Here is a 13,640-nt window from a genome sequence, read left to right as displayed (position 1 = left end):
GCTTGTCACAGGTCTAATCATGAATGGAAAACAGAAAAGATAGCATGTTATCCCAATAGATCTAATTACATTCATTGATTCGTTTAAAGCCCTGACATTTCTTGTGTGTTTTCCTCCATTTCATTTCCACTGCATTTCTATCACGTCCTTCATCAAAGTTCAAATATAAACTTTTCCTGGCTTACTTACCAGATCAATCTCATAATAAGTAAAGATTTTATAACTTTTTCCATCCTTTTTAAAAAAATAAAGTCAAAGATGTACACTGATTTGTGGACTGCACCAACATTTGTCCACTGTATACTGGAAAATGAGCTCTATAGTGAAACTGCTGACCCAACATTCATTTACAGCTTACATAAGCAGGGTCAGGATAATAAAGCTTCTTCAGTGCCTATAAGCTATAAATAGGATGCATTTGTCAATTGCCTTGCCCAGGCAAAATGTATTCGCTTTTCACCCTGCACCTGTGTGCCTTTATGTTTCTTAGAATAGCAGTGGCACTGTCTCTATTCAAATACTTTGTCCATCTTTCAAAATCAAAAATTCCTCCATACTTCATTAGTCATGCTATCGAACTTTTGTCATTTGAGCACATCCAACAACACAGTGTTTCAAAATATCTATTTTCTTATAAGTATACTTATCTACCAGTATTCAGGCACGTCTTTCATTATTGAACTCTGAAACTCGTATGAAACTCTTGCGACAGCAATATAACGTAGCTTGCTTTTTGTATGTTCTAACACCTCTCTGAGAAGCACGCCTAATACAGGTTCATGAAATGCCTAAAATTTAGATGCAAATAAAGTTTCTAAATTGGGAAGATTGGATTCTAGTCTGCCTGTTTTGTAAACTGGGTTATGCCCACAATTTAAAGCCATGGAAATCTATAGAAATTGGCCAGAGTAAGTCCCAAACTATACATCTGTTCTATAAGATAAAACTACCTCTCCTGTCTTTCTTGATAAATTGTTTCTAATTACAAAGTTTTTATTTGTCATCTAATCTTTCCTACTCACACTGGAGAGGAAAAAAAAAAAGAAAGGAAAAAAAAAAGCTAATGTGTTTTGGTACACAAGAAATCTCTGATACCCCTCTAACAATATCTGTGGAAAATTTAATTTTCCTTTGAGTCTCTGAGATGCCCTGTTACATTTTGTGTAAACATAAAAGCAAAGAGGTTTTTGATTTCATAGTGTTATGCAATTGGGATGGCACCAAAATACACTTTAATGAAGTCTTTCAAACACTTTCCATTTTTCTTCTTTTTTCTTAAAAATACAGAATTTACAATTGTACTCAACATTATAATACCTTTTATTAAGACATGCATTAATAAATGTTATTAAGACATGGTTAATGCGTTTCTTTTTGAAATTTCAACCAACCAGAAGTTAAGCAGATTCCCCATTGATCTTCAGGCACCTCCATGTAAGGGCCCATTCCTTCCCTGACAGCACGTGTGAAAGGTTTGACTTGCACAGGACACATTTGAAGCAGCAATGTAGAACCTGTGTCAGCTTCCGTGGCCAGGTACCTGCTGTTCCACGAAGGAACATCAGGAGCCACAGGCAATAGCAGTCTTCTACCCCAGGGACCCTCATTGCTCATCAGTGACAAAAATGCCCTTCATGTTGCTCAGCCCGCCTTGCAACTGGAACCGACCACATGCGTAGTGTCTCATGAGCATTTAAGGGCACTGCACATCAATTCCTTTTTCATGGTAACTAATATGCAGCCATCCCTCATTAAGATAAGGTTTATAAATGCAACATTGACAAGAATAGCCATACTTCTCACATGAGCCCGTTGTGTGAAGTATGAGCATTTTCAGAATGTGATAGGTACCTCTTATAGGTGCCCCTGGTGGAGTCCTTAAGAAGGAAGGTACCAGGGTAAGGGCCATGGGCCATTAGCTGTTGTGTTGGGTTTGGTTCATATCCCTTAGATAGTCCTCCTCTGCTACAGAACACCCGCAAGTGAATAGCTCTCAGTACCTCCTCTAGGTGCTGCTGTGCTGCATAGGTGCTGAGTAGGTCTTAAAGGTTGGTAAGATGGACTTCATAGCTTCGTGGACTTGTCACAGGGGCTTCAAACTGACTTGAAAAAAGTAGACAGTCATAGGAACAGAAAAATAAAATGGGAGGGAACAGTTTCTTCTAAGTGGTTAATGGATCTATTACCGAACTGTTTGGCTACTTCAAGATAGATCTAGAGATAGTTTCAGGCCAACTGAAACTACATTTTAAGTTGTTAATGTATTCTCTGGGGCAAGGCAAGGGCCAGCCCCTGGTTCTAATGATAACACCTATCTGTGACTACCTGGTTCTGGCTGTGATTTCTGGTTCTGACTGTTTGGGTATTTACATTTAGGGGCAAAACCCTCCTACCTCTGCAGCTGCTATTTGCTCTGTATAAAGGAGTATTTTGTGAGTATAAAAATATTATATGACAACAGTTTTAAGACCAAGGTGCTCGAAACATGGACTACTTATAACTATAGGCAGTGCATTTTGTGTTTTTCAGAGGACTGTGTTCATATACCTTTTGTTGATATAGGGGAGTTTTTTCCATTTGTTTCATTTTTAGCATCTGTTTCATAAACTTCGCTTCTATGACTTTTAGACATGAGACTGAAATAAGGCAATTCTGAATAATTCATTTTCTTTATTTTCAGTGTAAAGAATGGTAAATGCGTAGAGGGGTCAGTGAGCTAAGCACACAGTTTAACCCTTTTGGAATTTCAAATTATTAACAGGGTTCTTTGATCTGTTTTCTTTCAGCTGTAGTACATATGACAGCAGCTTTCCCTCAGCAAGGGTAGGACTTGAGTGCTTACCCACACACATCTATTTATTTCTTTAATTGTAAATGTTAGAATGGCAGCGTTCACAGCCACTCACCATCTAACATGGCTAAGCCAGGGCACGCTGTAGCAGTTGCAGGATTTCTGTTCATCATCCTACTAGAATGTGTGGGTAAGCTTATAATGCTCCGTGGTGCCCTTTGCAAATTATGGATGGAGAGCAGAAGCTGGTTCACTCCTCTCATGGGGCTTGGCAGTGTAGAACACCTCTCATGAGGTCAAGGGAAAGTTCTTTTGCTGAAAGTCATTATTGTTTACACGTCATTATGAATGTCACTGAGCTCCTTACAATGGAGATAGGAAAACAGGACCTGAATCTGCCCTGCCCACAGGTTTACATCCATGACAAAAGGGGCAGAGGATCCTGTGTGAAGTTTCAACATGGATGTTGCAGTTTTACACTGCCAGGAGAATTTACTTCATCCATTTTTTTTATTATTTCCTTCTCACTAACAGGTTATTCACCAGCTTAGACTTTCAGAGAATGAGAGTGTGGCTCTGCAAGAGCTTCTAGATTGGAGGAGAAAGCTGTGTGAAGAGAGAGAAGACTGGCAGCAAATCTTGCACAACACGGAGCAAAGAATCACAGCCCCACCTCCACCCCCGTGTAAGAAGCCAACGCTGCTGAAGAAGGTCGAAGATACCTCCTGCAACAGACTGTCTTCAGGCATATGGGATACCACCATGTGATTCAGATGTGTGTGTTTGCAGACTGTTAGGAATGAAACCGTCTAATGACTTCAATCTGCACAATCAGCAAGTTTTCTTCCCTTCATAAAGCATGCAGGGATTTTTTACAGGCACTCGCTCAAGAGCACAGGATGGAGGAGCTATTTAGATCTGTCGTGTGTGCGTGTACATGTGTGCATTTGTTCTTTTTATATATATATATACACATATACATACATGTGCATCTGTAAGTATATATATGTGTGTGTATATATATATGGAGACAAACTGCACTATAAGTAGTTTAAAAGTATGAGACGGTCACTTGGAGCTCTCCTATGGACAATGAAGAAACTATGTCAAGCAAATGATGATGGCGAGAAGTGGCTGACAGGCATTTTAGAGAGATCAGGAAAGTCTGTGTGCACACTGTACAGCTGTTTTATATAGTACAAAAATATGATGTTTCTTGTTCCCTAATGAATGGTTTTATTATATTACATGTAAACATATATATATTTCTTTGTAGATGTCTGTGTTCTATTGGTGTTGCAAACCCGAAGATTATTTACATGTTTATTACTGGTGTTTTATAACTTTATGCAATTGGTGCTGTTGTTCTTTCTTCAAAATACAGGTAATAAATTCAGTACTCACATTTTTCTTTCATATTTTATCTTTAACAACATACCAAACAGTTTCAACACTGTGTTCTTTCTTCAGAACTGGCAATATCCTTTCTAAAATCCAATCCTGAAATTCTTGCAAAGCTCCTATATACAGGTGTGATTTGATGTTGTTCACAGTCACAAATTGGAGAGCATGACTTCTTTTCAGTGGACTTGTGTTTCTGAATGTGTAAACTGTGAATTCTGCAGTTACATTTCAAATCTTATTTTCATTCTGGGTTATGTAAAATAATGAGGCACTCATTTAGATTAGGTATGGTTTGAAATTCATACCTGATTATGCTTAAGGTCAGGTGTCAGTGGAAAGATACATAATGGTAATGAGTTATGAAAATAGGGCTGTGATTTACTGTTACAAGCCAGAAGGCTTTATGGAGATGGGTATATCAAAGGATTTTGTCCTTACGGTCGTACAGTGATGCATTTATACCTCAACTTTCATGTAACAAAATGGTTTCAGAAATTGGAGCATTCTAGCTGGCAAACATGAGTTCTGAGTAATATTAATTTATGAAAAACATACTGCTGGCAACTTGTTAGCTACTGCTCAGCAGTCTTTGAAATACAGCTTTGCCACTAAAAAGTGTAATTTATATATATATACACAGGTATTTTGTCAGGAGCCGCTTATTTGAAGTTTTTGGATTACGCAGAGCCACTGAGAAAAACTTTTCTTGGCTGTTTGCCCCATTCCTATTGGGATCCAGGAAAAAGTACTTGTAGTTTTGCAAGGGGATGTAGGACTAATATTTTCAAATGTAAGCTAGGTTTAAAAAACCAAGCTCACCCTTGGTTGGAAGTTGTTGAGAAAGAAAAAAAAAAAAAGAAACAAAAAAATGACAAAAACAAAAACCTGCTTAGAGACGTACCTTTTCCCATCATGTATGATAGAAGCTTCAAGCAGGATGAATGGTAAAAAACAGTCACATGCTTGTTTGTTTTTACAGGGAAGCAGCAAAATTCAAATCGTTCCCATGAGTCTCATCAAGCTGTAGACAGAATTAAGCACCTTCTCTTGCTAGACATTAAAATAAACATTTCAAGTGGGCAAGGAAAGGAAGACACCAGGTTAGCTCAGAATTTTACCAGTTAACTTCACAGAAGTCCTCTCTGTGAGATTACCCATTCCTGTTTCATGGAGGAGCAGGCACTCTAGGCTCTGAATCTTACCTTCAGCTGATGTAAGTGGCCATAGAGCATTACTTGACCCAGGAGGAGCAGCTAACCCCTGTGAGGTTATGCAGAAAACAATTCTCACCCACTAAACAATTATGTCAGAGCAAGGCTTTGCCTGGAAGAATTGAAGTTTCTTGTCTTTTCGCTCAGGTAACCAGGGATACAGAGAAATCCCTGTGTGAGAGTGAAATGAGATGGCTCCAGAGCTGGATGCAAGGATGCTGATTAGTCTGACCTTGCAACTACATTGCTTCCAGGATGCAAATTATTATGCCTACACGGCGCAGCATCACTACACAGAGCCATAACAACATCTACCCATCTACCCAGCTAGCTTAGCAATCCTGAACACCTTACTGCACTGAGACATGCAGACATGCCCTCAGGCTTATTGCTCCTCAGACGGGTCTGGCAAATAGCCCTCTCCTAAGCTCTGTCATATTGCTAACTCTAATGCCCACTAGCTGGCTTGGTGACTGATCGCAATCAATCCACAGCAGCCTGAGGGTTTAGGGCAAGCTGTAAAAACTGACTAAGAAGCCAGTTTAGATCATGCCAAGATCTCTGCTGCGGCAGTGAGCTTGCTACCAGTCACCAGGCTAGTTATTTGTGAGGTGAGCTTGTGTATCTCCAGATGACACTGTTGTCATTGCTGCACTTGTAATGCAGGAGTATCCAGAGGGGAGAGAATACATTTGTCAAGTTTAAAATATATTAAAATGTAATTAAAATGGAGTTTACAATGGGAAATAGTACAAATGCACATTATACGATTTGCAATCTTTACTAAAAGTTGTGTTACAGCCGTGATCAGCCTTAGCTGCAGGAGCTCAAATGGGGTCTAACAAACCTTTTTGCTACTCTTTCAAAGTCTGTATTGTGCCCTGTTACAGCAGTATGAACCAAGTGTGGAAAAAAGGTATGTAGATTTACTAGCAGCTTCATCAATGCACTTAAAAGGAGAAGCCAGTGCAAGCCTGATTCAGGCAATCTGATTCACCAGACAATGAGAAAGCAGATTATTCCCTGCTGTGTAGAAGGCCTTTGTTCTATTTTTTGGCAAACTTGGTTAAGACATATATTTTCTGGGGCTCTTCCTTCAAGCATGTTACCACAGTGCAATCCAACAAACTAAACAGCAGAAGATATGAGAACTTTTTTTCGATTTTGTTATTAATTCCAAGTTATGTAATGGCTAACTTTTTACTGGGGAAGATTTTTCAGGATATTCCATTAAAATATAGTACTATACGAATAAAGAATTTGTGTTAAAAAAATGTTTTAAATATTTCTGTAATGGCAGTAAGACACTCCAGAGTGTGACTTATGATGTCATAATTCACACCTAGTGTGCTCATTGGTCCCCTGGCCTTTGGCCTCGTGCCTAACAATGCAGTTGGTAGGAAATTATTATACCATAATTCACACCCTACTGTGTCTTATTGCTTAAATAACCATACCCCCAGAGGTGTCTTAAAACTACCATTAAAGTTTATATTCTGTATCAAAATGTGTTTACAGGGCTGGGAAAATATACTATTGACATTTTAAAATGTTGAAAAGTAGTTTTAGCAGAACTGTACAATGCTTGTAAATTAATCTCCCCAGTGGAGTACGCACCAGCCAATTACAGTATTCCTTGAGTATATGAAGTCCTCTCTTGCACATTAAAAAAAAGCTTAGACAAAAAAAAAAGCCTTATGAATTTAAAATTCTAAAGAGAAAGATTAAACTCTATGAGCATGCTAATGCCCTTAATATCCAATGAACAATCTAAAATATATTTATATTTGCAATAAAGCAATTTCAGGAAGCTGGGGTTACCATCAGAAAATCCCTCCTCCACATTGTGCCTTATTGCTTAATTTGTAATATGTGAAACAAACAAAACTTCTAACAAATCAGCCTGTCTTTCAGTATAAGGTAAGAAGAATCAGATATGTTTTGCGCTTTAAAAAGTCATTGGTCTTAAAGCCAAGGGAATTCTGAAACCGTATTAAACCACAATAAAAGAAAACAACAGCTGCTGGCATGAGAAATTTTTAAAGCTTGTAAACCTTACTTGTTACTCCTGCAAGAGCACTTGGAATATTTTAGTTGCTGTAGTTACATCCCTATTGCAGAATATAAGCAAAACTTTGCTTTTAAAAACTAATTTAGATGTCCAGAGAAATACTTTCACCAATATTTTACAGAAGACCTGTGTACAACATGAAGTGATACGCCTTTTAAAAATTTGTATTGTTTACAAAACAATAGTATAATTGTTGAATAAGTGGGTTACATTTGCCTTTTTGCCAGTGATCCTTTTCTATTCCTTCTAAAAGGTTGACTTATTTTCGTTTATAACTTTATTATACTGCAGATCCTTTGTGTGTGGAACAAAGAATTTAATTAACTTACTAAGAAAGAGTAATAGATTGTAGCATAGTTCTAAAGTGATAGTAATAGCCATATTCATTGTAGTTTTTAATTCTGTTCTATAGTATTGACTTCCCTAGTAATCCTGTTATTCTTATCTCTATAAAGCCTGCTAATATCTGAAATGCTCTGAGGAACTTAAAATAAGTTTTGCCATTCGCTTGTTAAATAATAAATGTGATTAAACTCTGTACAAGTCAGTTTTCCAGAATGGTATTAAAAGTTTCATGGCTTTGTGTTCTAAATATATAGTTTTTAAAAGGAAAACACCATGTGAGCTTAACTATTTGACAGTATCTGAACAAAAGAGATGGGTGTATAAGGAAATGCTTTTCTTCCAGTTTCGCTGTTCTCTGTACCTTCAGGATTTTCATTTTGAGAAGAAATAAATAAATCCCAGTGCTGGCTTATACTGTGGCTGTGAGAACTAGATCATTAGCAAAGACTCTCTGTCCTCCCACCTGTGGTCTGGCCCTTTCCCCAACCACATGGATGTATGCTGGATCTGGCTGAATCACGCATTATTCTGTGAAGTGTCTTAGGTAAACAAGTTGTCAAGCCACGATTTGACTTTTTAAGGATTTTTGATCTATTACAGTAAACAAAAAAAAATATCTTGAATTAGCCAGAAGTAATTACTTCAACCTTAAGTAGCTTGCTTTGGTTCTCATATATGTGAATAAAATCCCCTCTTAGCCATTTCTTATTTCCTTTTCTGTCAATTTAGGTTAATTTTCAAAGAGACTTTTATGATGAAAAAAAGAAGTGGGTAAATGAAATCTGGCATAACCTTTAGATTTAATTTTTGAAATTAAACATTTTCCTTTAAAAATATTGAAATAGAATATTTCAATATTTTTAATGTGTTTCACCCTTTGTTTTCCAGCAGAAATTGTTTGTTGCATGCTGTCTGAATTTACACATAATTTCAACTCTTCACAGACATACTTTTTCATAAATCCACTCTTCTCTGAAAAGACCATGCTAATGAATATTTAGTTTGAGATGCCAGGGAACTGCTGAGGTTCTTAGAAACATCAACAGGGAAAATTTGACAAGCACAGGTATATTGCCATCACAGCAATGTTCATGTGACAGCTATTAGGTAATGCTTGTACCCCCACTGTTTTTATTTGGGCTTTAGTCCCCTCTCAGTCTACACAGATATGTAGCCACCTGTTTCCCAATATTCATTAGATTACAGAAAGAAAAGTGCTGAATCTGTCATGCACTCCCAAAGAAAGGGGAGAAATGTGCTCCAGGCTCTTTCTAATTACTGCTTAATATAAATTACTTAAATATTTCTGAAAATGGGAATTGGAATGTGACTTTCTCACGGTCCAGATGTGAACAAACCACTAGGCTAGAAAGCTGAGGCAATGAAATAACCACAGCTATTAAATGAACAGTTATGAAGGTACGGCTCCTCTCTCTCACAACACAGTATAACTTGGCAGTCAGGAAAATATTCCAAAAACTAGGGGAGCTGATTTCACATTCTTTCAGGAGGACATCTCCATGTGGATCATTTGAATTAAACCATCCTTAGCTATTTTTAGTGCAGGTCCTCCCTAACAGAGTGGTCTGAGCCTCACAAATCAGATAGGCAAGGGGATGTCTATTGTTTAAGTGTGAGAGAACTGGGATATGAGAACGGTTGTCTGTGGATGGGTAAGTTTGGGGAAGTGCTTTGGAAATCTCCAGATGTTGTGACATTCCTCATGGTTCTGAAGACAGCCTGAAGCTAGATTTTGTCTAAAACGTTATTTTATGAATCTAGTCATAATCAGTTTGTGCAGTTAAGAATACCTTAAATAGAAATAACTGCTTTAATAATCTTCTTTTATTATATTTTAGTAACCTGATTACTAAAAGTATTTATTCAAGTCTAACATTTACTGATATAGCTCCCATGCCTGTAATATGAACTTAGCATATCTTCTGGGTCCATGCTGAGTTCTGGGCTCCCTGAGCTTTAGAGATACTGTAAGTAACATGCTAGATCCCATATCATCAAAGATCAAGACAGCAACCCAAAAGTAGCTGTTAAAGTTCAAAGGCTTTCTTCTGCCTTGATTTTTTGTCCTATATAATCCTCGAGTCCTCATCAGACATCATGCAGCTTGAAAAACATGCTGTTGGCCTTTTGACCACCTGGGCACACTGCTGGCTCACCTTCAGCTGGCTGTCAACCAGCACCCCCAGGTTCTTTTCCAACTGCTCCTCCCCAAGCCTGTAGTGCTGCGTGGCTGCTGTGACCTAAGTGCAGGACCTGGCACTGAGCCTTGTTGAACCTCATACAGTTGGCCTTGGCCCATCGATCCAGCCTGTCCAGATCCCCTCATCCAGATCATTGACAAAGATATTAAACAGAACTGGTCCTAATACTGAGCCTGTGGAACACCACTTGTGACCAGCCGCCAGCTGGATGTCACTCCATCACCGCTCTTTGGGCTCAGCCAGCCAGCCAGGTTTTTTTCCCAGTGAGCAGTACACTCATCCAAGCCATGAACAGCCAGTTTCTCCAGGAGAATGCTGTGAGAAACCGTCTCAAAGTCTTTGCTAATATCAGTAATCAGCATCCATGGCCTTTGCCTCATCCACTACATGGGTCACCTTGTCACAGAAGGAGATCAGGTCAGTCAAGCAGGACCTGCCTATCATAAACCCATGCTGTCTGGGCCTGATCCCTTGACCATCCTGCAGGTGCCATGTGATGGTGCTCAGGGTGACCAGCACCAAGGTCAGACGGACAGGCCTGTAGTTGCATGAGTCTTCCTTCCAGCCCTTCTCATGAATGGGCATCACAGTTAACTGGAACATCCCCAGTTAGCCAGGACTGCTGATAAATGATTAAAAGTGGCTCAGTGAGGCTTGGGGCCACCATCTCCCTCAGCAGCCTCAGGTGGATCCCATCCATCCCTGTAGACTTGTGTTTGTCCAAGTGGTGTAGCAGGTCACTAAACCTTTCCTCTTGGATTATGGGAGCTTCATTCTGCCCCCTGTCCCTGTCTTCCAGTTCAGGGAGCTGGGTACCCAAAGAATAACTGGTCTTTACTATTAAAGACTGAGGCAAACAAGGCATTGAATAAATTAGCCTTTTGCTCATCCTTTGTCACTATGTTTCCCCCCGCATCCAATAAATGATGGAGGTTCTCCTTAGCACTCCTGTAGCTGTTGATGTATTTATAGAAACTTTGTTATTGTCTGTTGTGGCAGTAGTCAGATTAAGTTCTAGTTGTGCTTTGGCCCTTCTCTTTTTCTCCCTGTATAACCTCACGACATCCCTGTAGCCCTTCTGAGTTGCCTGTCCCTTCTTCCACAGGCCATAAGCTTTCCTATTGTTTCCTGAGTTCCAGCCAAAGCTCTCTGTTCAGCCATGCTGGTCTTCTTCCCTGCTGGCTCGTCTTTCAGGACATGGGGACAACCTGCTCCTGCACCTCCTGAAGCATGTCCAGCCTTCCTGGACCCGCTGTCCTTCAGGACTGGCCCCCAAGGGAATCTGTCAACCTGTCTCCTGAACAGGCCAAAGTCTTCCCCCTGGAAATCCACAGCAGCTGAACTCCTCCTTATATCTCCAAGAATGAAAAGCTTTTTATCGTTTCATGATCACTGTGCCCAAGATGACCTCCAACCATCACATCACCCACCGGTTCTTCTCTGTTCACAAACAGCAGGTCCAGCGGGGCGCCTTCCCTAGCTGGCTCCCTCACCAGCTGTGTCAGGAGGTTAACTTCTACACACTCCAGGAACCTCCTAGACTGTTTCCTCTCTGCTGGTCCTCTGACAGGACCTCAGCAGCCTGGAACCACTGTTGCATTATAATGGGCACATCTCTGCACACAGGAGGATGTGGAGGGAATGGAGACTCCACCTGCCCAGAAAGTTCAAGAATTTCTGAGCCAGTACAGTAAATTTTCCTGAAGTTCCCAGATCCCCATGCTCCTTACCTGCTAAATCACTGGGACATTGTGTTTAAGAGAAATGATGCATGACTTTTATATGACTTTTATATAAGAGTATAGTCATGTATCCAGGTCAATGTTCTTGAAAATGCTCCCAGATAAATGTAAAGGCCTAAGCAAGGACAAAAAAAAACCCTTGAGCTGAACAAACAGCTGCCCAGGATTACACTGAGTTAGCAATTGTTATCCAGAACTTGTGGATTATGTGGAAGAATATAAAGGCTATAGATAAAAAACACTGGGGGCAGGGATGGGGTGGGGGGTGGGGGTGGGGAGAAACCAGACTTCTAGTAAGCTAGGCAGCTCTATTTTATTTGTTTTGTTTTGTTTTATCCCATTCAAGTATTAGGAGAAAATGTGTAACAAGTACCTGGAAGATGAGAATATTAACAAACAGCTCATACGGGGTTCCCAGAAACAATATGTATCATCCACCACATTTTCTTCTTTAATAAGGTAACTGAACTGGCAGAGAGCATATAAAGCCTTATTAATGTTAAAAAAGACCTCAGCTACTGGGTTGGGGTTTTCTTCTGTGTTCTGTCACATCTTTTAAACAAGCTGAGAACATAAAAGCTGTCATGGAGAAATGTAGGTTGGAAAGGACATCTGGAGGATCAGTTCTCTAAGTTTCTGTGTGGCTGCATTTCTGTTAACAGAGGCCAATATGGGACTTGGTTTCTTTGCCACAGAGACATGCTGTTGAATCATATTCAGCTTCTTACCCCCATGGACCCTCATGTCCTTTCAGCAAAGCTGCTTCCTATCCAGTCAGCCCTCAGCCTGATCTGGGGCTTTCCGGTGAGGATGTAAAACTTAAATTTGTTTTTGAGCAATGTTAAATTTCTGCTGGCCCATTCCTTCAGGCTGCCAGCATCCACTGAACATCAGCCCCATACTTCAGAGCTGCACTGAAGTTGTGACTCCTCTTCATCCCAGCACATACAGAGAATTTGCTGTCCATTATCCATGAATATACTTATTTTTCAGCCATTAGTAAAGGCAGAATTTTCCCCAGTATTAATCCTGGAGGAATGCTACTATTTGGCTGACAATTGGATTTTGTGCTGTCACACGCTTTGAGCCCAATGATCGAGCCAATTTTTTACCCACCTTGAAGCCCACCTACCCAAATCATACTTCATCAGTTTGGCTGTGGGATGCCATAGTAGACAACGACCTTGGTTCACAATATAGATAAATAGATGGTTGAAAATAAATTCTTAGGAAGTGATCACTGGCAAACTGGCAGGAAAGGGAGATTCCACATAGGATCTCTTCTTAGAAGGCATATGAGGCACACTTCTTTTCCAAATATTTGTTATCTGAGTGGATGGCTGAGCAGGAATAACATATATAAAATTAAGGATGGCACCAAGCTCAAACAAGCCTGTAAGAATGCTGGGGCAGCATTCAGAGTGATGATACAAAACTGCAAAAGTTCTCCCATAGTGTAGGAAAATGAGAAATGCTCATTTCTCCTTCAGTGGGGAAAAGCATGCCTGCGGTCTAAGAGACAACAGGGCTTCCAAACTCAGCTCTCCAGAAAGGCACAGGAAAGAGCAGGTTTGAAAGACCATGTTTAGAACTGAGTAGACTGGTGGAGTCTGTGTGTAATATGCTGAGTTGGTGAGCTGTGGCACACGACACTCAACATAAGAACAATTGTATTGTCATAATTGTGGCTCACACGGAGATATACTTCATGAATGTGTGTGTGCACACGGGTCTCTTTTGCTGTGTGTGTAAATTTAATATGTGCTCCTTAGTAGGTGTGACTACAAATAAATCCCCTATAGGAACACTGGGATTCTCAATTCAACCTTGACAAAGAGTGTGCAGATGCTATTC

The 13,640-nt window shown here is 39.9% G+C and overlaps 1 protein-coding gene across 3 annotated transcripts in view; it reads left to right on the top strand.

Annotated features, from left to right (window-relative positions):
• MYO16 (myosin XVI) overlaps positions 1-8,230 on the top strand; it is a 412,120-nt gene extending 403,890 nt beyond the window's left edge. For 2 of the 3 annotated variants that reach the window (XM_055802518.1, XM_055802516.1), the window contains one exon: positions 3,326-8,230. In XM_055802518.1, the coding sequence (XP_055658493.1) occupies positions 3,326-3,559 (234 nt within the window). In that variant the 3' untranslated portion in view covers positions 3,560-8,230. The remainder of the gene's footprint in view (positions 1-3,325) is intronic. The other variant, XM_055802517.1, reaches the window with a different exon arrangement.
• The last annotated feature ends 5,410 nt before the right edge of the window (positions 8,231-13,640 follow it).

This window comes from Falco peregrinus, chromosome 4 (assembly GCF_023634155.1).
Source record: "Falco peregrinus isolate bFalPer1 chromosome 4, bFalPer1.pri, whole genome shotgun sequence".
In the NCBI taxonomy this organism is placed as follows: Eukaryota; Metazoa; Chordata; class Aves; order Falconiformes; family Falconidae; genus Falco; species Falco peregrinus.
The sequence above is the reverse complement of the archived record's forward strand: the minus strand, read 5'-3'. Positions and strand labels throughout refer to the sequence as shown.